General features: G+C 53.9%; 1 protein-coding gene across 1 annotated transcript in view; it reads left to right on the top strand.

Annotated features, from left to right (window-relative positions):
* The window catches only part of Dpp6 (dipeptidyl peptidase like 6), a 618489-nt gene that overhangs the window by 568953 nt on the left and 24789 nt on the right, over nt 1–24747 (top strand). Inside the window, exon 17 of the mRNA XM_076831376.2 lies at nt 13734–13781. Within this exon, the coding sequence (XP_076687491.2) occupies nt 13734–13781 (48 nt within the window). The remainder of the gene's footprint in view (nt 1–13733; nt 13782–24747) is intronic.

Here is a 24747-nt window from a genome sequence, read left to right as displayed (position 1 = left end):
CGCCTGGGCTTCACCCAGCCCTCACCTGTGGCCAGTGTTGTGATGGAGCCGCTTCCAAAAACACTGAGTCTGAATTCAAATCAAAGAGCGCTTTCTTTACCTGGCCAGGGACTGTCACCCACCCGTAGGGACTGAAGCTCTGTGGGAGAACAGCAGCTTCCTGGCCCGTGTCCTGGGAACTCAAAGACGAAAAACCCCAGCTCAGGGGCTTCCCCTAGTGTCATGCAAGTCAGCCAATCACAGAGACTGAAACAATAAGCGGGACCTGCGAGCCCTAAGCAGGTCAGGAATTCTCCAGTTAGCAAGCAAGCAAGCACAGAAGCTAGAAAACAGGCAATCAGCTTTGCAGTTCAGTTAACCACATTTCCAGGTTCAAGCAGGAGCTAGACAACCGTAGCCTGAGTTTGAGCAGGGGTCGGCAGGCCGAGAATCTATTGCACAGTCAAATATACCCACAAGTGCACTCAAATCCAGAATGTAGCTCCCCACAACCACCGCTGCATCCTGAGTAGGGTACAGTTCGTGGAGTACAAAGTACAGAAAAACAATTTTTATAAGAAAACAGCTTTCATTTCAGCTCCTCAGAAACAGCTCTTATAACAGTTTTTTTTATAGAAGGCAGCAAAATGGGGTCTTAAGCCTGCCTATGACAGTTCTTGCTTTATAACTGCCTGATCTCACTTACCATATCTGTAATCTATATATTTTTTTAAAAGAGAGAGGGAGAGAGAGAGAAAAAGAATTTTAATATTTATTTTTTAGTTATCGGCGAACACAACATCTTTGTTTGTATGTGGTACTGAGGATCGAACCCGGGCCACACGCATGCCAGGCGAGCGCGCTACCGCTTGAGCCACATCCCCAGCCCGTGTAATCTATATTTTTTACTAATCTATAACCTATAACTGACACTCTGATTTTATTGATTACTTTACACCACCACAGCGTGAGAGCCGCTGCCCTCAAGGGTGCACAAAGCACTATCTCTGCCTCCAAGACCCGTTCTTTTTTATTTAATTGTTCTGAAATCAGAGTGGCTGCTGCCATCTCTGCAAACGTGTTTGAAGTCAGAGCTTCACCTTACAGTTGATGATCTCGCCAGCCATCCCTATGCCTGAGCAGCGGCAGGAGGACAGGCCCCTGTGACTGTGAGGGAGTGTGTCCAGCAGGCAGAGCTGTGAGCCGCGGCACGCTGCGGCCCTCAGGACCGTTCTTCCTGTGGCTCCTCAGCCTTCCACTCACCACTGAGGCACCAAAGCTGGCCTGGGCCCAGTCTGGGGCCATCTCCAATCACGGCCACACGCCTACCTCTGCGCCTGCACCGGCCCACGCAGCGGCTCTCCTGCGCACCGCTCACTGGACAGGAGCCCCTGGCAGGGAAGACCTGTGTCTGGCTGACTGGCTCCTCTCTCTGGAAGACCCCCTCCTGACACACGCAGTCTGTCCCACCGTGTCCTACCCAGGAAGAGCTGAGCCTCAGAGAACAGTCGTGTCTGTGAGGACACTGGCGTCTAAGAGGGAATGTCTGTCCTGTCACACTTAACGTGGTTATTAGAGTGGGAGGGAATTAATTAAAATTGTCACTCTTGTGGCTGTTCACATGATATTTCTGCTTCCTCTCCACAGAGCATTCACAAACGTGTTGTAAAATATTTCGTTGTGCATTATACATCGTTAGTTTTGTTTAAATCATTCTTAATTGCTCACTGACATGTAAAAAATGAGGAGGAAATTGAGAGGAAGAGATTTTAACAACAAAAATGTTTGAAGAATGAATTTAAAGAAGGAGCCCTGGGCACATCTGTATACAATGTGCACTCACAGCCACACACGTGTGTACCCCACACATGCATCATGCATGCACGCAGATTCACACACATGCATTCATGTGCTCACACCCACACACAGGCACATATTCACATATTCACATACACATGCACACACATATTCACACACTTGTACACACACATAATCTACTCTGTTTTCTGGAGTATCGTTGCTCATTTTTTCCTTCTCTGCTCAGTACTGGCGATTATCACCCATGACCCAACCTCTGTATGCTTTCTTTTCCCCTCACTTCTTTATCTACCACTCCATCCCAAAGCAAAGAAAATAAGACTTCTTTTATTGCATTCCCTCAAGAGAGATAAGACTTTTTTAAAATGTGTTCATTTATTTCTAAAACTATGTGGCTATGTATGCAGGGGCCTCTGGATTCTATTTGCAGCAGGCACATTAGGATCGTCCCCAAAGGTCTTGGGGTTGAGATGCCCACATGACCCAAGGTCTCAGGGACAGTGACGCAGAGGAGGCTGAAAGGCTTGATGAGCTGCAAACCAGTCATTAACAATCTCCAGCCAGAGATGTTGGGGATGATTTTTGATTCATGGAAGGTGAGGGCAGAAAGAAGCGTAAAGATCCTCCAATCTAAACATTCTCAGTCTTGTGTCAAGTCACGGAGCCCTTCTTCAAGAGGAAACTCCTGAGAATCTTGATCTGGAAACAGCGGTGCCTCGGGAGACTTTCAGGGCTCCCTTTGAAGACCTCTAATCTGGACCAGTGCTTCACTTGCAGGTTCAGGAACTGTAAAGGCAAAAGTTTAAGGAATCAGAAAGTCTCCTCGAAGAAAATAGAAATCAGCTGCAGCAGGACCCGCATGACAGCGCAGAGAGGGTCTGGCTTACTTAATTGCAGATTTGGGAGCACCTCCCTGCAAGATACCCACTACAGCGTCCCTGCCTCGAGTGCCCAGTAATTTCACTATAGAGATAAGACAGAGGGGCAGCAAGTAGAAGGAAGCCAGGCAGCTGCCCCGGGGCTGAGGGAGCAGACTGAATGGGGCCGTCCCTGCCCAGTGGGGAGGTCCAGGCAGCTCCGTGAGGGCAGCTTGCCCTGGGCCCACAAGGACAGGCAGGACTGAACAATTGGGAGCTCTGCATGTCCCTTGTAGATGGCCTTCCTGGGATGGGGGACCATGCCAATCTCAAAGGTCTCACGAACTGTGGTGCCAGCCCTAAGGACTGCAGCCAAGACCTTGGTATGGAGGATCAGCGCTGCAGGGAGGCTGGCCACACACACGGACGGAGGAGCCAGGCATCCTGCACGAGTTCTCAGTGCTCGGCACGCTCTGAGCATTGGTGGTGTTCCCACTCACAGAGGAGGAAACCAAGGGCCGGCCAGCCCGATAACTGGCTCGGGTCACTGAGCCGGCTGGCGCAGCTGGGGTGAGCACTGAGGTTGCTTGCTTCTTATCATTTAAGTAAGTGTGACTAGTGGCAAAGGGAGGGGCAGTGGACTCACAGGTGGGGGCGACGTCTGCCCAAGTGCTGGGGCTAAATGCCAGCACTGCCACACAGTTCTGTGCCGTGGTTCATTCAGTGTGCAGTTTGAGGGTTTAGTGCCTATTACGTGGGGTCATTTTAAGGAATGAGTGAGCAGATACACACAAAGCACGTGGAGCAGAGTGGGCCGTGGAATCGTGGTGTGATCAGCACCCACAGCTGTGTGGTTGTGACTGAGGTCGCAGACAAGGAGGGAAAGGTGAGAACCGCACTGCAGGGAAGGCCTTGCGGCATCTTGGGGACTCAGTGGAGGGTGCGCAGGAGAACGGCCAGGGAAGGGCAGGTGCCAAAGTGTGCAGTAGCTCAGCCCGTCACGGAGGAGCCAGGCCATTGCTGGGGCCCAGGAGCGGCATGTCAGAGGGTGATGGGTCAGGTGAGACCAGCCCTTGGACCGTGGGAACAACCCAGGCCCTGATCTGAAGAGGACCACCGTGAGAAGCGGGTAAATCCTGGAGCCCGAGAGACCTGTGCTGAGGGCACTGCCATGGAGGAGGGAGAGGACCGACTGAGGAGCCACGTGGAGCTGAGGTGATTTGCCTATTATGTTGCCTGGTGTCTAGGGGGAAAAGCGGGTGACTCTGAATCTGAGCAGCTCCTGCCAGTGCCAAGGACTGGGGACCAGGGTGCCCAGTCCACCCTGTGAGTGGCAGTGCCCGGTGGCTGAAGACTGTGTTCATGAGGGAGCTGCCCGGCGGGGCCCGGGGAAGAGCAGCACATAGCCGCAGACATGGTCCAGCGAGGACCAGCTTGTGGGTCTGGGTAGCCTCCTCCTTGTGGAAGCAGCCTCCCCGTGTCAGGATCAGATCAGCCTCGACAGCAAAGCACTCAGTGTGATGATGGAAAGGGGTCTGATTTCCTCACCGGCCAGAATCTGCAATGCAATGAGCCCGTCGGCTCAGGAAGCTGGGCGCTCAACCGTGACGAGGACATTGCTCAGAGGTCCCTGGGATTCTTCTTATAAAGTGATCTTTGTGTTGGAGACTCAAGGAACATTCACTGTGGACACTGCTGCCCGCGCACCAAACTGGCAGCATCCGCATCGCAAACCCCGACTTGGTGATCCTCTGAAAGATGTGCTTATTAAAAGGGGAGACTAACCTCCAAAACTGGCAGCTTTGAGGCCATCAGGAGCTTGTGCCAAAGCCTCTGAGCTGACTTCACCACGTGCACACTTTCCCGAGACTGTACTGTAGGTGAATCATTCATCTCTTCATCTAATCAGCAACCACCAGTTGGCAACTTACTATTAATAAGTCACTGAACATTCTTCCATATGGCACACAAAGTTGTATGAAATACAGTCGGTTCCTAAGTTCCAAGAATGTCTGAAGACGCGAGACATGGATGCCATTTGAAATCTAGAATCCAGTCTTTTGACTGACAACCAGGGCAGAACTTCTGGAATCCCACCGTGGAAAACTGATAAGGGCTATTACACTGTGATGGTCAGAACGATGTGAGGAGCCTAGAGAAGTGGACAGAAGAGCCTGAAATAGGAGCACAAGGTCCCAGTCCAGACGCTGGCTTGGCCTTGTGCGAGACAAAGCAAGCAGCCGGTGCCCAGTGCGGCATTCCCTGCAGGTGTCCTTGTCCCTCGGGATCAAGAACACTAATCCGTCCCTCATACTTGGAACTCCGCGAATTATGTGAAACACCTAAAAGTGTCACCCGGGTCATGTGACATCTCCTGGGTGCACGAGGATGCTATGACCTTGATGCAGACGGTTTCTAAAACCAGACACTTCCATGGATCCACTACCAAAAGATGTGAGCTGAGTTTCAAGAGCGTGCAGAGAGGCCCTCGAAAGCGCCTGCTGTCTGTTGGAAGATCTGGAAGGCTTCCCTTCCTAAAACGCCCGTCAGGAGCCCCCGGCGTCTCCCGCAGCCTGGAGCAAGCTGCCGGAGACCGCAGAGTCGGCGTGTCTTCGCTTCCCTATCATCTGAGAGCCTGCAGAACAACCCACCCACTCCCAGGCCCCCGCTGAGCAATGCCACTCAGCTGCTGCATGGGAAACAGAATCGCTTTCAAGTTCCCTGGACATGAAATCGGATTGAAGCAAAACTAACTGCCGTGGGGCACGGTGGGGAGGGGCTAAATCCCAGGTTTGATGTCAGCGATAACAAGGTTTCAAAATCAAACAGCAACAAAACCTGCCCGCGGTGTTGACGAAGAAATGCTGTCTCTGGAACAAATATTTTAATTATCTGCACTAGTGCTGGTACCTGGGCCCTCCTGTTTATCAGTATGATAATACCCCTCCGTGTATACCCTTCTCGCATCAGGCATCCATTATTCATGGGCTGGTAAATAAAGAGATCTGGAGTCTGCGCAGCGGGCCGATGCCAATTATCTCGCCCGGCCAGAGCCACCCTCTCCGCCTGCGCACAGCTGCCCGTCGATACCATTCATCAGCTGGAGCCGTGCGAGGGGCTGCAGGGCCCTCCGAGTCTCCATTGTTTATCTACTAGGAGGTTGGCTGCTGGTGGAAATTATCTGTCACATAAGCGTCCTCGAGGACAGAGATGGGAGCACAGGAGGCCCGCATCCTCTATGAATTTTTCTATTTATTCTGAGGACTTTCTTCCTTTATGGTTTTGTGTCCTGTTCAGTCACTTTATTCTCATCTGTAGTTGTCATGTTGCTCCTTCAGGTCAGGCAGGTGCAAACTCGGGGTCTAAAAGGGAAGGTGGGGAAACCAGTCGCACAGCACCATTCTCCACTGTTGGCCTGTTGTGCACTTCCACTCGGCTTTGAACGTCATGAGAAGGTTTGCCCCTCTGTCCTCGAGGGCTTTGGTTGTAAAAATCCGCCGTATGTGTTGGTTATAACGTTACTGTCTTTACTTTGCTTATTTTCTTCTTCAGGAACAATACAATTTAGAGATTAGATATTTAGCTTGAGCCAAAATAGTGCGTCAATAATCAACCTTTTAAAGGCCAAATGTTGGTTGGTTGGTTTGTTGTTTGGTAGGTACTGAGGGTTGAACCCAGGGATGCTTATCCACTGAGTCACATGGCCCAGTGCCTGTTTTAAATGTTTTTATTTATTTATTTATTTATTTTTTTTTTTAGAGATAGGATCTCACTAAGTTGCTTAGTGCTTCACTAAGTTGCTTAGTGCTTCGCTAAGGCTGGCTTTGAACTCATGATCCTCCTGCCTCAGCCTCCTGAGCTGCTGGGATTATAGGCATGAGCCACTGCACCCAGCCAAAAGTTGTTTCTATTGTAGTTCTCTCCTCGTTAGCAAAGGGTGAACAAATATAATTAGCTGTCTGCTGTCAGCGGGCCGCACATTTGTTTGAGCACCTGTGTTCTTCCTGCCAGCCTCCAGGTGCCCTCCTCTGAGACAGGTTGACTTACTGAGGACCTCAGAAACACTAGGACAGAGCTGAGAATCATGGTAAAATGTCCATGTCCCCCACATGTGTTGGCAGAGGCTCACGGGACTCTGGTAGTGCACGTAAGTGTACGCACATGTACCTGGAGAGTGAGCGTGGGCCCTAACGGGCAGAGGCATCCACAATGAACAGGGCAGTCCTCCATGTCCTACGACTAGACAAAAGTGTGAAGTACAGGAAGGGTGGGCTGGGAGGAGCAGGCCAGCGGCCCGTGCTCCCACTGCAGGCAGGGAGCACTCGGCTGCTCAGGCTCCCGACCACGGCCAGGGCTTCACCTGGGAGAGTCCATCACAGCCCCATCTCCAGCGGCACATGCTGCTGCCGTCCAGTGAGGTCGAGAGGCTGTCTCCAAAGCACCCAGCACAGGGCCAGGCACAGTCAGGGAAAGTTGGCTGCAGTGGCTTTTGTGGTGGCCACCACTGCTCTGACCCAGGTGGGCCCCAGACTCCTGCCCTGACGTCTGCACTCCAAGCCCCAGGGCCCTGGGCAGGAAGGCGGTCACCTGGAACCACAGGGCCACGCGCATAGACCTCCTGACCACTTCCTTGCTCATGCCCACCAATGCATGGACCTCAGATGACTGTGCAGACCAGGAGCTAGCATCAAGGTGACCCTTTGTGTGTCTGTCACCCCTGCTGGACTCTTGAGTTCTCTGGTGGCAAATATTTTGTTCATTTCCGTTTCCCTTGGATCAAGCTCTGTGTCTTACACCTGGGAGAGCTGCAGCATGTAGTTGCTGAATTTAATTATTTGCCAACAAAAAGAAACTAAGAATATGATTTGTCGGAAGAACAGCAGCTAAGCAGGGTCCTCTAAGGCTCTGGCCACCTGTGAGGCTAAAAGCAACAGTGTCCAGGTTTCCCCACAGTAACTGTGTGTAACACTGAGGTGGCAGGCGGCAGGACACTGGAAAAGCTTTCTTCTGTACGAACCCTAACTAAAGAAAAGTTAGTTTGGGGCCAGATGTTCATAAGATCATGGCCTTAATGGAACAAAAGTGAAGGCCAACGTAAAACTTCAGGGTAAAACCCCACAGCCTCATTGGTAACAGCATCCCTGGCTATTTGAAAGGGATTTAAAGTTCCCCCCTTTTATGTAAAAGTCCCCACAAATCCTGAGCACATATTCATGCCTTTTGTGTGCTCCTTAGAGAAATCTCAGCCATGCTCCAGCACAGGTCTGCACAAAGTCTCACAAATCTCAAGTATCTGATTTCAATTTAGAATTTTCTTACAGTTCATTATTTCTTAGGAGAAAATCCATTTTGATTGAGGTGTTTTCCTAAATCGTCTGCCAATCTGCAGAAGCCTAACCACCGTAGAAATCTTGCAGCCAGTGGGAGGTGTTGTGACTCACAGGGACTGAGCAGCGGCTCTACCCGCTGAGCCAGAGGGGAGGTGGTGGCACCTTCAGGAGAGAACAGGGCAGCTGCGTCACAGACCTGGGCACCTGTCAGGACCTCCGAGTAGGGCAGGAACCTGGGCGGTCGGAAGGGACTTGGTTATAATCAATAGACACAGAGTGACAGGAGGGCCGCCTTTTTCCTTGAGTGTGGTGTTTGTGTGCCTTGCACCAAGTCTAGAGAAGCTGTATTAGAACAACACGGAAGGTGGCTAGGCTGGGGTGTGGCTCTGAGAACACCAAACACTGCTTAAGTTCTGTAAACGGAGAAACGCTAGTGGAAGTGTCAAGGGGCACCGTAAGTATTGACAGAGAAGCAGCAACCTGAATTATTAAAAACAGGACACAGAATGGTCTCAAGAGAGCTTTCCTTAGCCTAATTTAAATTTGTTACCTCGGTATGTCATACCACGTATGTGACTAGAAGGTCATTCACTCATTAGCCGTTAATCTTTAACACACACATTGGTGCCCAGCACTCAGTCTGGGATAGAGGGTAGGCAATGGGGGAGACCGACCCCGCCCTCCGCCTGTGTACCCTCCTGTCTGTGGAGTGGAAGTGGTCACACTTTTTAAAGTTGCAATTCAGCATAATAAATGCTCTAATTTGTGCTGTTGGGCCTTAAAAGGAAGCAGGAGAATTATCTGCAGCAGCACGGTAAGGACCCAAGACCCCAAACTGGTTAAGAATGAGCCACAGTGTGATTGAAATGGGACTGGGGCTGGGACACTCAAGAGATGCAAATGCCCAGCACGTGTGGGAAGACATCCTGCTCCACTCAGGGGCTTGACAATGTTCAAAAATATCTGCCCATTAGGTAAAAAAATGTCTTCAAAAATGATAACCGGCACCTCTGTGCACTACTTGCACAAGGGCAGGTGGACGATATTTGCTTCAACGTGCACTACTCTGCCTTTGGTGGGAGGCCATGGGTCCCCCGTGTTCATCCCCTGCCTGGAAGGCCGTCACCCCCACTGCCAGGGGATCACAGTCTCCTTAGGAGATGGGGACTCGGCACGCTCCACTGCCATCAGACTGGGCCAGGTGATGTGCGCTGGCCGAGGTCACGAGAGGGACGTGAGTGACCCCTGCCTGGAGGTTTGAGAGCCGCCGTACTTCTCCACCCCCACCCCTCCCTCTGCCACTAGCTCCACATTGTCACACAGCCTAGTGCTGTGCACCTCCTTGCTGTGCACGTCTGCACCTTCATAAACGTGTTCCCGTGGCAGCGATCACAGTGCCCACTCCTCTTCCCCGGAGGTCTTCTCTGGCCTTGTTTCCCATCTGTCCTTGTCAGCGGGTAAATGGCCTCTCATCCACCCCTCACGCTCTGTGGCCTTCCGCATGGGGGTCACTGGGTCTTCATCAGCCATCCTGCTGATCAGTAGCCCAGGAACCTTTTGTTTACCTCTTGCACTGGCTGTCACATGAACGTGCCACTCCCTGCGCCTGCAGGTCCCCTGAGTCCGTTCCCGCTGCAGACTTGTGAGGCCCCAGCACAGGGAGCCTTCAGATCTCTCAGAAATGCTCAGCTCTGCTCCAAAGTCTCTGTCCCACCCACTCCGCACACTGGGCCTCGTCTTCCTGCAGCTGTCAGCCTCCATACCAGCACGGAACGAAGTATGTCGCCTTGAGACACGGTGTATTATGCTACAGGTGGCTTACTTTTTCTTTACAATTTTCAAGAATACCGGGTCGCCACGTTGCACAACAGGTATCTTCAACTCTTCCCTCCTAGCTGAGATTTTCACCCTCTGTCCAGTGGCTCCCCAACACTCCCCCTTTCCCACAGGCCCTGGTAATCACCGTCCTGCTCTCCATCTCTCAGTTCAAGGGTCTTATATTCTGTAAGTGAAATGATGCAACGTTGGGCTTTCTGCACCTGACTCACATCACATGACATCACATCCTCCAGTTTCGTCCATGGTCTCACAAAGAACAGACTTTCCTTCTTTTGAAGGCTGAATAGTGTCCCATTGGGTGTCCACCACATGGTGTTGATCCGCCCATCCACTGGTGGACACGGGCTATTTTCCTGTCTTGACTGCTGTGGATAATGCTGCAATGAACAAGGGGTGCAGCTGTCTCTTTAAAACTGATTCATTTTCTTTGGATCTGTACCCAGTAATGAGAGGGCTGGATCATATGGTGGCTCTATTTTAAATCTGTTGGGGAGCCTTTGTTACTTTCCCCTAACAGCTGTACTCACTGACGTTCCCACCAGCATGTGCAAGGCCCTCTTCTTCCACATTCTCTCCAACACTTATCCTTCGTCTTGTGATAAAAGCCATTCTACGAGGTGTGAGGTGGAGCCAAGTGTGGTTTTGAGGTGCACGTCCATGATTCAAGGTGTCGAGCAGGTTTCCATGTATCTCTGGCCATGTGTATATCTCCTTTCAAGAAATGCCTATTCAGATCCTTTGCCATTTTCTAACAGTCGTCTTCCTAAAATGGAGTTGTCTGAGTTCTTACCCATTCTGCACATCGACCCTCGTCAGATGTGTGCTTTCCAATGTTTTGTCCCCTCTGTGTGCCTCTCCCTGTCGGTGACTCCCAGGCTCTGGCTGTGGGAGCTGCTGCGGGATGCAATCCCACTCTCCATTTCTGCTTCTGTCACCTGGGCTTTTATGTTCATGTCAAACATGGCTGCCCAGCCCCGTGTCAGGCCGTGCTCCCCTGTGCTTTCCCTACAGCTCTACAGAGGTCAGAGAAAGATGCACAGGTGATCGCAAATCTATCCCTTACGTTTTATTTAAAAAAAAATAAATAACTAGGGCAAGTACAGGTCAACATTAATGTTTGGTAAAGTTTACGCATGGGCATAAAACACTTTTATGTTATTTTTTTTCTCTGTGTTAAAATATCTGCTTATGTGTAACTATGACCACCTGTATGCAGATAAACATCTCAGAACATTCCAGAAACACTGAGGCTGCTTCTGGAAGAGCAATGAGGTGGGCCTTCCACCTGTCATTTATCCTTTTTTTCAGTATTTGAATTTTTGGGAAATGTATTAAGTTTGTGAATTAGAAAGTGAGCAGGGACTTACCCAGGCCCGGAAACTTCCTTACTGTATGGATGAGACAGAAGACTTGAAGCCATAAACCTGTGTTTCTCGTCTGTAAATCGGGTTAGAAACATCTACTTTGCAGAACTGTTGTGAAGATTGGGCTAGAAATCATTCGTATGAAACATCTAGCAATGTGCTTTGACATGGGAGGCACTAAATAAATAATAGCTGCTTACATTATTAATAAGAGCACAGGATATGCTCTGTTTGCAAATTTACTCACCCTGAAATGTGCAGAAGAAATAGATGTAGGCTCTTTATTTCTCCACAACTGGTCTGCTCGTCCATTGTCGGCTCCCCGTGGGGAAAGGGATCCTCCTGCTGGAGAACTTAGTTTGCCTCAATAATTTAAACCTACTGTTAGTACTTGACCCCCTTCAGTGACCGCCGTCTCAGAAGCTCAGCCATCGTCCCTCCTAGCTAGTGAGGCTGGAATTAGCCAATTAAAAAACCAGGATGCCCAGTTACATTTGGATTTTAGGTAAACAACAAATATTTTTAGAAATATGTCCTAAATACTGCAAGGACATATTAATACAAAGAAGATATTTGTTGTTTATCAGAGAGCCACATGTAGTCAGGCACCCTGCATTTCACCTGGCCACCCTGCTGCTGGGTGAATGGGGAGGGGCCCAGTGTAGGGAAAGGCCCCGGACCCCCTAGACTCTGAAGTGCACTGAATGGGGGTCTACGTCCGGTTCCTGGGCAATCAGGCATCTGCTGTGATGTCCAGAGCTGGTATGGCCACAGTCCATGTCTCTCAGCAGTTGGGACCTGCCGTCAGTGTGCCCCAGCCTGACCTACCCCTTGCCTGTCGATGTGAAGGACGCTTTGCTTTTCCATAGCGTCCTCTCCAGGTCTGGACTAGGAGGTCCACTCTTAGCCTCTGCAGGAGGCCTCTAAGTCACAGAGGCCACAGCGGACCCATGGCTCTCAGCTCCGGCATGTGGCCTTAGAAGTTGGGGGGGGGCTCCCAGAACTCCAGCCGATTCTCTACCCAAACATCACGTGTTCTGCAGTTCTGCTGAGCCCCTGGGAGCTCCAAGCACCCAGAGCCCCAGCCTGAAGCCGCACGTAGGCAGCCTCCTGGCCATGGTGCCCACACCGCCCAGTCTCCTCCTGCCCTCAGCCCCCCTCCCTCCCCAGCCAGAGGGCAGCCTTCCCTGCCTCTTGCATGCTCTGTGTGGCCCACTCAGCATCATCCAGCCACCTTCCAGGAGGCTGAAAGTCACAGCAGTGAACAGGACGAGTCCCTGACAGCTGTGGAGCCCGGGTCCTGGCACGGTCGGGGGAAGGGCAGTGAACAGCAGTGCACAGTCAGACTTCTAGGCCGCCCTGTGACAGCGTGTGGCATCGAGCTCCAGGAAGGGAAGCGGGGTGAGCCGGCCCAAGGCTGGCCACGTCCTGGCTGCCGCTCTGGACTGGGTGTCAGAGAGGACTGTAGATCAGAGACTGACAGGCTGTGCCAGTGTGGGGGGCGGGGCACGTCAGGCCAGAGGACAGTCATCCCCATGGGGACCAGGGGGCATAGCTGGCCCTGCAAGGGGAGGAAAGGGCAGAGGAGAGTGGCAGAGGGGGTTGGAAAGGGCACCTGGCCTGCCGTCTGTGTGTGACACAACTTCAGAACCCCCCTCTTTTTCTCTGGACTCTCCTTTTGCTGAAGAGAATACAGAAATCACCTGCAGAGGAAGGTGCCCAGGGGCCACCATGTCCTGAACTGGCCTTTCTGCTTCCCCCAAGAGTGCGACAGACCTGGAGCTGGGAAGCTGCAAACGAAAGGGATCAAGGGGCCATCAAAGTGTGACACTGTCTCTGCAGCCTGCACCCAGCACCTTCGTGCACAGTGCTTGAGGGGCCCAGGGCCTGGAGCAGCTGCCTCCGGGGTCCAGCAGAGACAGACACCTTCTTCAGAAGGTCTTGAGAATGTGTGAGGAGTCCAGGAAGCCACCACAGCGCTCTGTGCCTGGATAGCATGAATGAGGTCACACATACAAAAACCCGACAAGATGCTGCATGAAATGTCATTACAACAATCTAAACATTTACACAGATGCTCCTGGATGCACGATGAGATCATGTCCCTGTAAACTAATCCTACTTTAAAAATCTTAAAAGTGCAGAATTCATCGACCACCCCTCACCTAGCACCCATCCTAGCCCAGCACCTTCGTACTCTGCAGACTCTCCGTCATCTCCCCTTGTGACCACAGGGGCGATGAGGGGGCTCTGGCTCCGTGCCACCTCCCAGCATCGCGAGGGAGGACCATGAGGCACACCGCAGCACTGGAAGAGATCCAGATTCAAACCGTAACTCCTGCCGCATGCTTGTGGCTCTGCACCACCATAAATGGAAAACCTTCAGTAGAGCCACACGGGCCTTCTGCGGCCACTGTCGCGGGGGGCTGGGCTCTCCAGACTCCATAGTCTGCACATAGTAGGGAACGTCTGCTTGCTCCCCATGCTCAGCTGAACTAATGATTTCTGTTCTGTCTCTCTCTGGCTCCCCGCCCTTCCCCATGCAGGTCCTGGAGTGCCCACTGTGACCGTGCACAACGCTACAGACAGGAAAAGTAAGTGCCTATGTCTTAACGTTTCCTTGAGATTCTGCAGAAAGGAAGCAAGGAAGTCGGAGAGTCTAACCCCCAGTGTCCTCACCAGAGACAGCCCAGCCAGGTCCCGAAGTTCAGAACAGACCTTGCTGATCCAATATGATGAAGGTGGAGTTGGCCCCGCCCAGCGGTGGGCGCCCCAGCACCCTAGGAGGGCTGCGCCAGGAGGTCTGAGAGAGTCAGGAGGGAGGCCAAGGCTGCACGGATTTGAACAGCCAGCCTCCAGGGACTTCTGACCGTCCTCCCCTGAGGCCCTGCCCTGAGACCAGGCTTGTGGGTGCCTGGAGGCAAGCCTGTCCTTGTGGGACTCTTGCTGAGGATGGGCCAAGGACTTAGATCTCAGATGGCAAAGGGTGATCCGACCTCAGGGGCGTGAGGCTCAGGCTGAACTTGCTAAAACTGGGCGGTGCAGGCTACTGGCAGGGCAGAGGCCAAGGTCAAGGTCCATGGAGAGGACTCAGAGGAGCCTCAGGAGTGCCACCAAGCAGGGTGTCCCTGCCAATTCATGGAGCTTCCAGGGTCTGTGAGGAGCTCCTGGCAGTAGAGGAAACTGGCCCTGTCCTGCTCTTGACTCCACTTTTCCTGACCCCAAGAAGGCCCTGCCTTTCTCCCCACCTTCCTCCTTCCCATGGAGCCCACAGACAGAACCCAGCAGAAAGTCAGACCAATAGCCAGTTTCTGGTTAAAACATCCAAACGTGAGTAAAAGATGTGGGTAAAGAGAGCACTTAGAAAGCCATCTCAGAGAGGGTGACAATCTGCCAAGTCAGAAAATAACCTTGAGAAATTCAAGCATCCATGATGATAATACTGGAAATACATTAGTAGGTTATGAGGCCGTTTAGATGAGACGGAAAGTCAAAAGGGGCATCAGGATGGAAGGGAGCAAGTGGGAGAAGGTGCTGCAGGCCTTTCTCAGCCCAGAGGGCATGGGCTTGGGGCTAAGGTGCACCTGCTTCCAGGCCTTTCCTCCAGCCTTCTGGAGGACGCTCGGGGGCCTGGGAGGTTTGGGGATCTGGGCCATACCTCTAAGGGGTCGATGTCCCCGGGAGGACTCCAGAGGGATTTTCTGGGCTCCCCTCCCAGCCCACCTTCTCCCGCTGGTGGTGCAGGGCAGAGCCAGGGGAGCCCTCCCGGAGGCTGGCTGCAGAGTGGGACTGCAGCTGCACCCCAAAACCTGTCATCTGTGGCTCCACCAGACACGCCCCTGTGACAGTGCTCTTAAAAATGCTCAATTGTAGATCTAGCTGTGATTTTCACTTTAAAAATCCCATCGTCGTCCACAGCGCCCACTGTGCATCTTGTCTCAGAACGCGCGCGCGTGCATTTTCAATATCTGTTAGTCGTTTCCTGACGTTCTGTGGGTCTTTTCCTTTCTTAACAACTGATGGTCTGGTGAGATTTGAGCAGGGTGGTGGGTACCCCAACATACCTATCTTGCAGTTTCCTAGCTTTGCGGGACACTACCCTGGGACCAGGGAGGACACGGGACCCTATGAACTGATTTGTAACCCCCTGTGGCCCATTAATCATGTCACCTTTAAATGTTCCTTCTAAAACCTGTGGCCTGGTAAAAGACACCCATGCTCTCTAGGCTTTGGAACCTGTGGCATCGCTCCTCCTGCAAGAGCCACTCACTGAAATGCTTTTACCTGCTTCTTTCAGGGGGTGGGGGGATTCTCTTATTAATCTACTCAGTCAAGGGTTGCCATAGCACCTACTTTTTGAGGCGGTATTCTGACTTTTGAGCCACTTTCCAGCCAGCTGTGGTCACTCCTTCAGGAGCCCTGAAGCCCAGGGAGAGTCTCTGGGGAGTGGCCCTGGGGGTCAAGCCAGCCTAGTTTCCAAGGTCAGGTGTGAATGACAGTGAAGCCGGCCTGTACCTGGGATGTGTGTCGACCTCATGGAGAAGCATTTATTTATCTTGTTTATATAAGTAAAGTTATATGTGCAGGGTGGGGTGCAGTGCTCTGGAAGGGGTTCACGTAAAAACTCACCAGCTGCCCAGCGAGGGCGGTATAGGAACGCTCTTGAAATCCTTGTACATTTTATTAACCAGGAAACCAAACAATGGCTCCTTTTCACTTGTTGGGCTGCCGGGCTGCATGAACCAGTCCATCCAACCAGTACCCTCAGAAGAGAGCCTGGCTCTCAGCAGAGTTCCACAGTGGCACTCCATAAATAGAGAGACGTCTTCACGGAGCAGTGACTGTATGCAGTTGAGCTGTCACTTTTACGACTGTGACTCTCGGAGGCAGAGAAAGGACCTGGTGGGATGAGAAGTAAGAAGCACTGGCGCACAGACAAGGTTGGTAGGACACGCCAGCCTTCGTTCTTCTTGGCTTCACAGACAGAAGAGAAAGAAGAATAGAATTCCCTCCAAACTCAACAGTGGCACAGCTGGGCTCTGTCTCAGCAAAGCCCTGATGAGCAAAGCCCTGGCAGCAGGGATGCCACACTGTGGTGTGCAGAGTCCTCCGAACACAAGTCGGGGGCAGGCCCAGGCCCACGGCCACCCTGCACTCATCTCCTGAAGCCTGTTGCCAGCTCTGCGGTGCCTTCATGCTGCCCTTGGCCTCTTCCGTGCCGCGGCGAATTCAGGCTCCTCAAGGATCAGCCCCAGAGTGATCAGGTGTGGCTGCCCCGGTGGCAGCACCTCCCTCAAGAGGAGAATAGGGGCTCAGTCTCCACCATATCAGACTCAGCGGTTTAGGGCCCGGAAGACACCCCAGCACCCGCTCTTCCCAGCTTGTGCAGTAGCTGAGCCCCACCCTCCGCCTTCCTGCTGCAGGCTGGCACAGTGCGGCTGCAAGAAGGCTTCTCATAAGACACAAACACCCCTCTGGCGCTGAGCATTGCACTTGGCAGTGTCACCAGGAGACCCAGAACAGCCATGGCTCATGCCACTGGAGGCTTATCGGCTTATCTCCTGGGTGATACTCAGAGGCTGTGGGGCCTGGGCGGTTGCTGGTGCATGTGTGGCTGGCAGCCCTCATCCAAAGGCTCCAGACTGAATGGGGGCCAAGGGTAAGGACAGGTGGGAGCTTCTGTGCCGCCATCGTCCCGTTAGGCTGACCTCCTGCACTTGCCCCGGGGCTTCCCGCCTTGTGCTATTGCCCACAGCTTGGTATGGGCCAGGCCTGTCTGCAGAGAATGCTGGGCAGCATCTCTTACCTGGGTCCCTTCCATCTCAGGATTTTTTGCTAAGTGATAGCAGCCACAGGAATCGCTGCTGCCATACCAGCAGCCTAGGGTACAAGGTCCCCAGGGGGCTGTCACAGAGTGCCACACACTGGGCATCATAAACACAGACGTTCATTGTCTCCAATCCTGGCCGCTGGAGTCTGCCATCCTGGGCAGCAGGGCTGGTCCCTACTGAGCCTGGGGGGACTGTTCCAGGCCCTCTCCCCCCTGGTGACTTTCTGGCAGTCTTTGGTGCTCCTTGGATAGTCCTTGTCTGTCCTCAGTTTGCACCTTCCCCTTCACGTCCGTCCTGGTGTCTCTGCCCAGCTTTCCTTACTGTAAGAGCGGTCACACTGGATCAGACCCACCCTGGTGACCTCATCTTAACCTGATCAACTGCAAGGCCCTGTTGGCAAGTCAGGGCACAGTCACAGGCACCAGGAGCTAGGACTCCAGCGTCGTTGGGGGGACACAATTCAACCCACGACTCATGACAACACAGGGCTTCTACTCCACGCCCACCACGGCCAGTTCCCACACTGCTGGGCTCTCCTGGAGGAGCCTGGGTGCAAGCCTGCCTCCCGCCCTTTGTGTGGAAGTGTAGAGGTGGACCTCGTCACTTCTGCCAGAACCCCATCACACGGGTGCCCTGGACACAGGAGAAGCTGCGTGCCCAGGAGTAAGGACACCAGAGGCCCAGGGTGGGGAGGAGAGTGAGGACAGAGACCAGCAGGGCCCTGGCCGCCTCGCTGGGCCTGAGGGGTGTGCCCAGAGTCTCCCCCGTTTGTCTGGCTCCCTGTGGTCTGAGGGTCTCTCCTGGTCCTTCTCTCCTGCAGGCCAGGCAGGCCTTCTCCAAAAGGACCAGGAGGAGCAGACAGGAAGCTCCAGTGTGGCCCACGGAGAGGGACTCACACTCAAGGAGGGCTCTCCAACTGAAGCCCGAGGGCCCGAGGGTGGAGCAGGAGGAAGCGGGACTTCCAAGGCAGAGACTGTTCCTATACCGCGAAGCGTAGGGTCTGCTCCAGGCAGAAAGGCAACAGACAAAGCTGCGCCTTGCAAAGCCTCTCATCCCCAGGGCTCTCCTTGCCCCTGTGATAAGCCATGGACAAGCTGAGCAGCTCCGCGTATGGATGAGCAATGGAGGTCTGAGCCGCAAGACAGTGGGGACCCTGTTCCTCCCGGAACTCCAACTGCTCAAGGAGAGGAAGGAGAGAGTTGAAGAGAGGAGAGGAGCGAAGGAAGGAAGGAAGAGACAGCAAGAGGCCACCTCGCAGATGCTCCAGGGGGCTGAGACTTTGAGAAGACTATTTTGGTGTTAAGCTCCCTGTCCCTCAGTTCCCCCCACTGCAGGTGCAGGGGCCGGTCCCAGTGCGGCCCTGGGAGATGGCGGGACCTGTAGGTGGTCACTGGAGCAGGACACTAACCCTGGGGCCCCAGGTTTGCCCCCCACTTCCTGCTGCCTCACCTCAGGATCCCCACCTGCAGGAGCAGACCTGGGACCACCTGGAAGTAAGAACCGAGGGCTGCAGCCCCTGTGAAGCGCCAAACCCAGCACTCCGAGTTCCGGCCCCAGGTACTCTCTGGGTGGGGTGACTCCCATCTTGCCCAGCTGTGACGCCTGGTGGACAAATGCCCTGTTTTCATTTTGTCCGTCAAACTGGTCCCAGCGAGGAGGCCGGAGGCTGATGTGCTGGGCCTTCTCTCAGCAGCAGCCTCTTATCTGTAGGGTGGCTGGGCGGCAGCAGGACCTCGTCACAGCCTCGGTGGCGGGTGAGGGCCCACAACGGGGTTGACATCCACCTCAAGCGGGCCAGTGCTTCACAGACCAGCCGCGGGCCTCAGGAGGTCAGGTCAGTGGCACTCCTTCATGACTGCAAAGCCACTGCAGGACTCCAGGAGCAACAGGGAGGCGGACAGTGGGCAGCCACCCGCTCACACCCCCCTCCCCCGTGGATCTGCACGAAGAATCCGCGGCACCATTGTCTGCACTCTCTGTCCCCGTGAATATCCAGTGAATGCCCCCCGTGGAGGGCCGGGACAGGGGAGGTCCCAGGGAGGGTGGCACGAGCTGCCGCTGGTGTCTGCAAGCACGCGTTCTGGCCTGGGGCTGTCTTCAGCTGGGCCACCTCAGCACACTCGTCCTCACCATGGAACGTGGGTGATGGTCCAAGTGCCCACGGTGAGCAAGCTGTGGAGTCCTTTCCAACCCAGGCGGCGTGGCTCCAGCAGAGCCCGTCCTTCCAGTTGCAGGTGGAGCCTCCCTAATCCCCAAATCCCAAATCGCCAATGCTCCAGAGACATGAAGGTTTTGAGCACCAACAGGAACACGCACATGGAAAATTCCGTGCTGACCTTGGTGCGGGGTCTCAGTCAGAGCACACGCCATCTGACACCAATACCCTCGAAGGTTACCTGCCGGCCGCCTACACCAGGCCACCGCGAAACCCGAATGGACCTGGTGTTCAGACTTGGGTGCCACACCAAGACAGCTCACCACGGCCACACGTCTCAGGGAGGAATGCTCAACCCAGAGCCACCATCTGCTCAGCTGCCCAGACCTCAAGCCCCAGGAGCCCTGGCTTCCCGTCATTGTCACCAGGTAGCACCGGCACAGTGTCCTCCACTGCTCCAAAACCGTTCCCCGTTCAGCCCAGCCCCGGTGAGGGTGCTGGGGCCGCGCGGCCTGTGCCCTCCCCACCGGGGATCGGGACATGCAGAGCAGCAGGGCTTTGTCCTGGGTTGGGAAGGCACCTCTGACCACCCTGAGGGGCTGAGCTGCAGAGAGCAGGGTCCAGGTGGCTGCAGCTGGGCAGTGTGACAGTGAGCAAGCTCCTGAACTGCAGAAGAAGCCACAACAGGGACAGCAAAGAGGACAGACCCATCAGGACCCTCGTGCCTGACACCAGGGAGGCCCTGGAAGGCTGGGCTGTGCGCACCATTGGGGCAGGTGGCTCTCGCCCCAGGCCTGCTGTGGAGGGGAAATCACTGTTGCAGAATGCCTGTCCTTTCTCCCTCTCCCACCCTGACCCTGAACCTCCCTGGGAATATTTGACTTTTTCCCCTTTAGAAAATCTTATCTACAAACAGAGCCTGCGGTGTTCGCAGATGTGACTCTGAATTATTTAAAAGCTGTTTCCTTAAGGATGTAATTATGGCTGGGCAAAGCACGTTCAGTTGGTGCCTGAGTATGCAAACAACCTGGGCGTGGGGTAGAAAGTCCTCACAAGCACGTCTAACACGTGCGTGTGACAGCTGGATCCTGGTGGCTCACGGTGCAGGACTTTTGCAGACACACAGAGGGATTCCTGGGTCGGTTCCACAGCTTCTGTGAGAAAGGTGCAGGGCCTGGGGTGATGTTAGGATGGTCCACAACAAGACCCACGGTGTCTAAACTCTAGGCCACCTGGCCACCAAGCCCTGTGGCATGGAAGACAGGTTCCTCTCTCCGGCTCCTCTGGTTTTTACAGCAGCAAACCCAGCTCCCACCGCAGATGGCACCAGGCAGCTCTGTGAACCTCCTTGGGCGCTGAGTGCCCCGTGCCTCTCTCTCTCAACCTCCCGGCCTCCTGCGTGCTTCCTGAGGGACGCCCACCAGGCTCTGCTCATGCCACCTCCTCTCTCAAGATGAGGGGACATGCACCCAGCATGCAATTATGAAGGGCCCACGAGTGTTGATAAGCAGCCTGGCTGCTGCCCTGTAGGACCCAGAGTGACAGTCAGGTCTGGGCACCATGTGTGGGTGGGTAGGAGGGCTGGGCACTGCTGCAAGGAAGGGCTGCCAGGCCACTGCCCAGGGGAGAGATGAGGGCATGACCCACAGGTCAGCTGGTGGTGAACTGCTCTTTTCTGACCCTAGAGAAAGAGGGGAAAGAAGACTTAAGAGCCACCTTGTCCCTGCTCTCCAGGGAGAGGGTGACCTCTGCTGACCATGCAAAGTGTCTTGGAGTTTTCCTATGGTCTCTGCCATCAAAACATGGTCCTTCCCTGGTCTGAGCAGAGAGGAAGGGAAAGGTCTTCCTGGTATCGCAGAAGCAGGCCAGTTGGATGCCTCCTGATGCCAGGCCTGTCCCCAAGAGAGGGGCCCAGGGCTTCCCAGCTTGTGGGCCAGCAGGGTGGAGTCCTGACTCAGAAGAGTGGTCCGCCTAACCAGCCACAGCCATGGTGCTCTTCCTGAGGACAGGGGCAAATGCTCACCGCATTTCCAAATGCAGAGCCAGGAACCAGCTCCATGCCTGGGGCTCTAAATGCAGCCCAGGTGCCAGATTGAAGCCTGGGGTTCAGGTGCATCTGTCAAGTTCCATCTGAGAACTAGAGTGTTCAATTGCTTTAAGAAGCGGTGAGGTGGCCAAAGAAAGCCTTACTGCAAAGTGGCATTCATGCAAGGACCCTTGCCAAGACTCACCCCATGCAGAGGTGGACTGAGTCAACAGTCCACAGAACACCTTGCCCATGAGTCCCCTCACACAATGCCCATGAGTCCCCTCACACAATGCCCATGAGTCACCTCACACAATGCCCATGAGTCCCCTCACACCTTGCCCATGAGTCCCCTCACACAATGCCCATGAGTCCCCTCACACAATGCCCATGAGTCCCCTCACACAACTCTGTGTTGTCACCCAAAGTTCTTCCTCATTGAAGAGCTTCATTTGCAGCATCTAGCAGAGACATTTTCATTTTTTTTTCTATGTAGATGGACACAATATCTTTATTTACTTATTTTTATATGGTGCCGAGGATCCAACCAGTTGCCTGTCACGTGCGAAGCAGGCGCTCTACCCCTGAGCTGCTGCCCCAGTCCCAAGACATTTTCACTTCAAAACAAAACCACTGCATGACCATGTGGCATGTCAGTGCCATCACAGTGAAATTCCTGCCGTCAGGCGTTTCCTGAAGCTCTTCTCTACTAGTCAAACATTGTACATCCCTCCTTTGACTCCTCATGCTGACACTGCCTTCCCACTGCTGGCCCCAGAATTCTGTCCTGATGTCACGTAGGCTTGAAGGTCTTTTAAACGTTTTTTAATTTTCCATGACCACAAGACCAATTATTTCAATCACTGGTGGTTCACATCAAAACCACGGAACACGCTGCACCTTGGTGGTTGTTAGGTTTGATAGGCAATGGTGGCTTTCACGTGTGGCTCTTCTTTGTCCCCTGCTGGCTCATGCACAATCGGGAGATTTTCCTAATTTCTAGAATAAGCATCAGAAACAACACGTTCCTATTCTCCGGCTTCTTTGCCAGTTGCTTCCTGTTTCATCAGAGCTCAGAACAGGTGAGAGGCTGTGAGCAGGAGACGGGAGCCCTGTTTGGCTGTGCCTTCTCCTCAAGCCCGCTCCTGGCCACATGCAGGAACAGGCAGGCCATCACCCTGAAGGCTTATTCTTGGTGATTTACGGGCATTTGGCCCAGTTAGATGCCCTGTCACTTTTATTAAAGTCGACTGTGTTGCCAGAGGGTGCCTGCCCATCACCGGGGCTTCTCTGCCAGCCTCAGTGGTCCAAGTCCTTTGTATGGAGCTCACCTGCCCACAAAAGGCACAGGGACAGGCGAGTGGCTCAGAGGCCTGCCTGTCCCCCTGAGGCATGTGAGGCCAGGATGAAGGGACATGGGACGAGGCAGTCCTGGAGCTCACCCAGCCCTGTTCCTTCTCAGCACATTTGCTGACAGACACGTGGCTGCAGAGGCCTGGGAACCAACCCAGGAACCCCTCTGTGTGTCTGCAAAAGTCCTGCTGACCCCTGGGTGCACACACACAGTCTTCCAGCAGGGAGAGTGACAATCAGGCCTGCGTGTGGCTGCATTTAAGACCTCAGCTCAGCACCTTTGGCAGGCGACCTGGCATTTGGCCATTTGGGATCAAGCAAGCACTTGGGGGGACCCACACCCCTCAGAGGCACCTGCAGGGCCTCCTTCTCCACTCCAGGGCACACCAGAGGGGGCTGCAAGCCTTGCTGCTTGTGGGCAGCTCTCAGGGACTTGAGGAGCCTGCAGGTTGGTCAGTGTGACAACCGCTGCACCACCCCCAGTGGGCACTCTGTTGTCCAGGTGTGGGGGACGTGCACACAGTCACTTCAGTGCACATGCCTCACATGCCTAGCATGATGCTGGAGGACCACAGGTAAAGTTTACTTCCCTGGACCTGCCCTTGGGGTTTCAAATCAGGCCAGGGGAAGAAAAGGACAAGAAATTCGGAAAATGACAGCTAGCACTCAAATTGTCACTCTGAGTCCAGCAGCTAACCCTTCAGAGTCTAGAGCAAGGAGGCATCCCACTGAGGTGGCAAGTCTGGAAACCCCTCGCTAGTGCCGGCCCAGATCTGGACTTTGGGTACCACAGACGGTGCAGCCTGGGGTGGGCGGACCACTGGGTGGGAAGAGCAAGCCCAAGAGGGGCAGCACACCAGGAAGCAAGCATCAGGAAAATGGCAGGAGACCTGCCCAGAGAGCCTGGGCAGGCGAGGTCACACCAGCGCACGGGGAGCGGGGCATGAATCGCTGCACAACCCGCTTCCCGCAGTCCCTGGTGGAGAGAAGGAACGGGCCTCGCCCCGTTAGGGCAACTGTCTGTTGGTGTCCTTAGGATCTGGTCACCTCTTTTCCAGAACTGAGCACAGAGCCCAGGGCCATTAGGAAGTGTCTCGGAGCAGGCCAGGGCCGCATGGGGGGGAAGCAGCCCTCGTGAGCAGGCATTTGTCTCTGCGGGCTCACTGTGTCCAGATCTGATAATAGCTAATTCCACCAAATATTAGAGGGGCTCACATTTAATTAAGGAGTGGCCATTTGTATGCTCCAGACTGGAGGTCCCCACTGCCCGGAGTCAAAGGAAGAGTCCTTCAGGGAATATGCCAATCTTTTCTCATTTCTCTGCAGGGCTCCTGCCCTCTTTGAATGCAATTATGGGAACAAATAAAATGGCTTAACTCAACTCCCCTGTGACACAGCCAGCTCTCTGCTGATAAAACCAGTTGTGTGGGCAATCATTAAATGAGAAATCTAATATTTAACTAAATTTAATAGTCTGTTGCTTTGGTGCTCTTCTGTGAAGGGTGGGATTTAATAGAGAGGAGCGAGCTATTCACATGCAGCTGTGCTGTCAGTGAGCGGTGAGAGCAACGTGCGCCCCACGTGAAGCCAGAACTCCCAGGCCCACAGACCAGTGACGGGCACTTGGCAGATCCCCAGTAGCCCTGGGCAGGCCTCACTCAGGCCGCAAACATTACACACTGAGTAGGAAACTTCTGCTTCTGACCGGCCTGGGAGGTCGCTGAGAGATGCCAGGAACATCTCGCCCAAAGGCATCAGTGAGGAAGAAGAGTGTACTTCCATAAACTGGGAGAGGGTCTGGCCCTGCTCATTTTGCAATGTAGTGACCCAGAGCAGGCCTGGCCACCAGGACACCTCTCCAGCCCAGGCCCTGCAGGTGCCCCGCTGCAAAAACTGGCTGAAAGCAACTGACTCACCTTCTAATTTGCTAATTGCACTAATCTTCATGAGCTCACATTTTTACAGTGGGCCCCACATTTGTACACCCCATGTCCCTCACCTGATGCCCATCTGAGCTGCTCCTATAGGCAGTCAGAGTGGTAAAGAGGTAAAGGTTCTCCCAAGTTCCTAGTGGGCCTCCAGTGACCTGGACCTTCGAGATGACCTGGTAAGACCCAAGCACTGGTCTGCAAATTGCCTGGGTCTGGTCACATCAGAGAGCCACAGCACTGATTGGGTAGCTAGTCTCTCAAGCA

The sequence above is a fragment of the Callospermophilus lateralis genome, chromosome 1, assembly GCF_048772815.1.
Source record: "Callospermophilus lateralis isolate mCalLat2 chromosome 1, mCalLat2.hap1, whole genome shotgun sequence".
Lineage (NCBI taxonomy): Eukaryota > Metazoa > Chordata > Mammalia > Rodentia > Sciuridae > Callospermophilus > Callospermophilus lateralis.
This window is presented reverse-complemented; position numbering and strand designations above follow the sequence as displayed.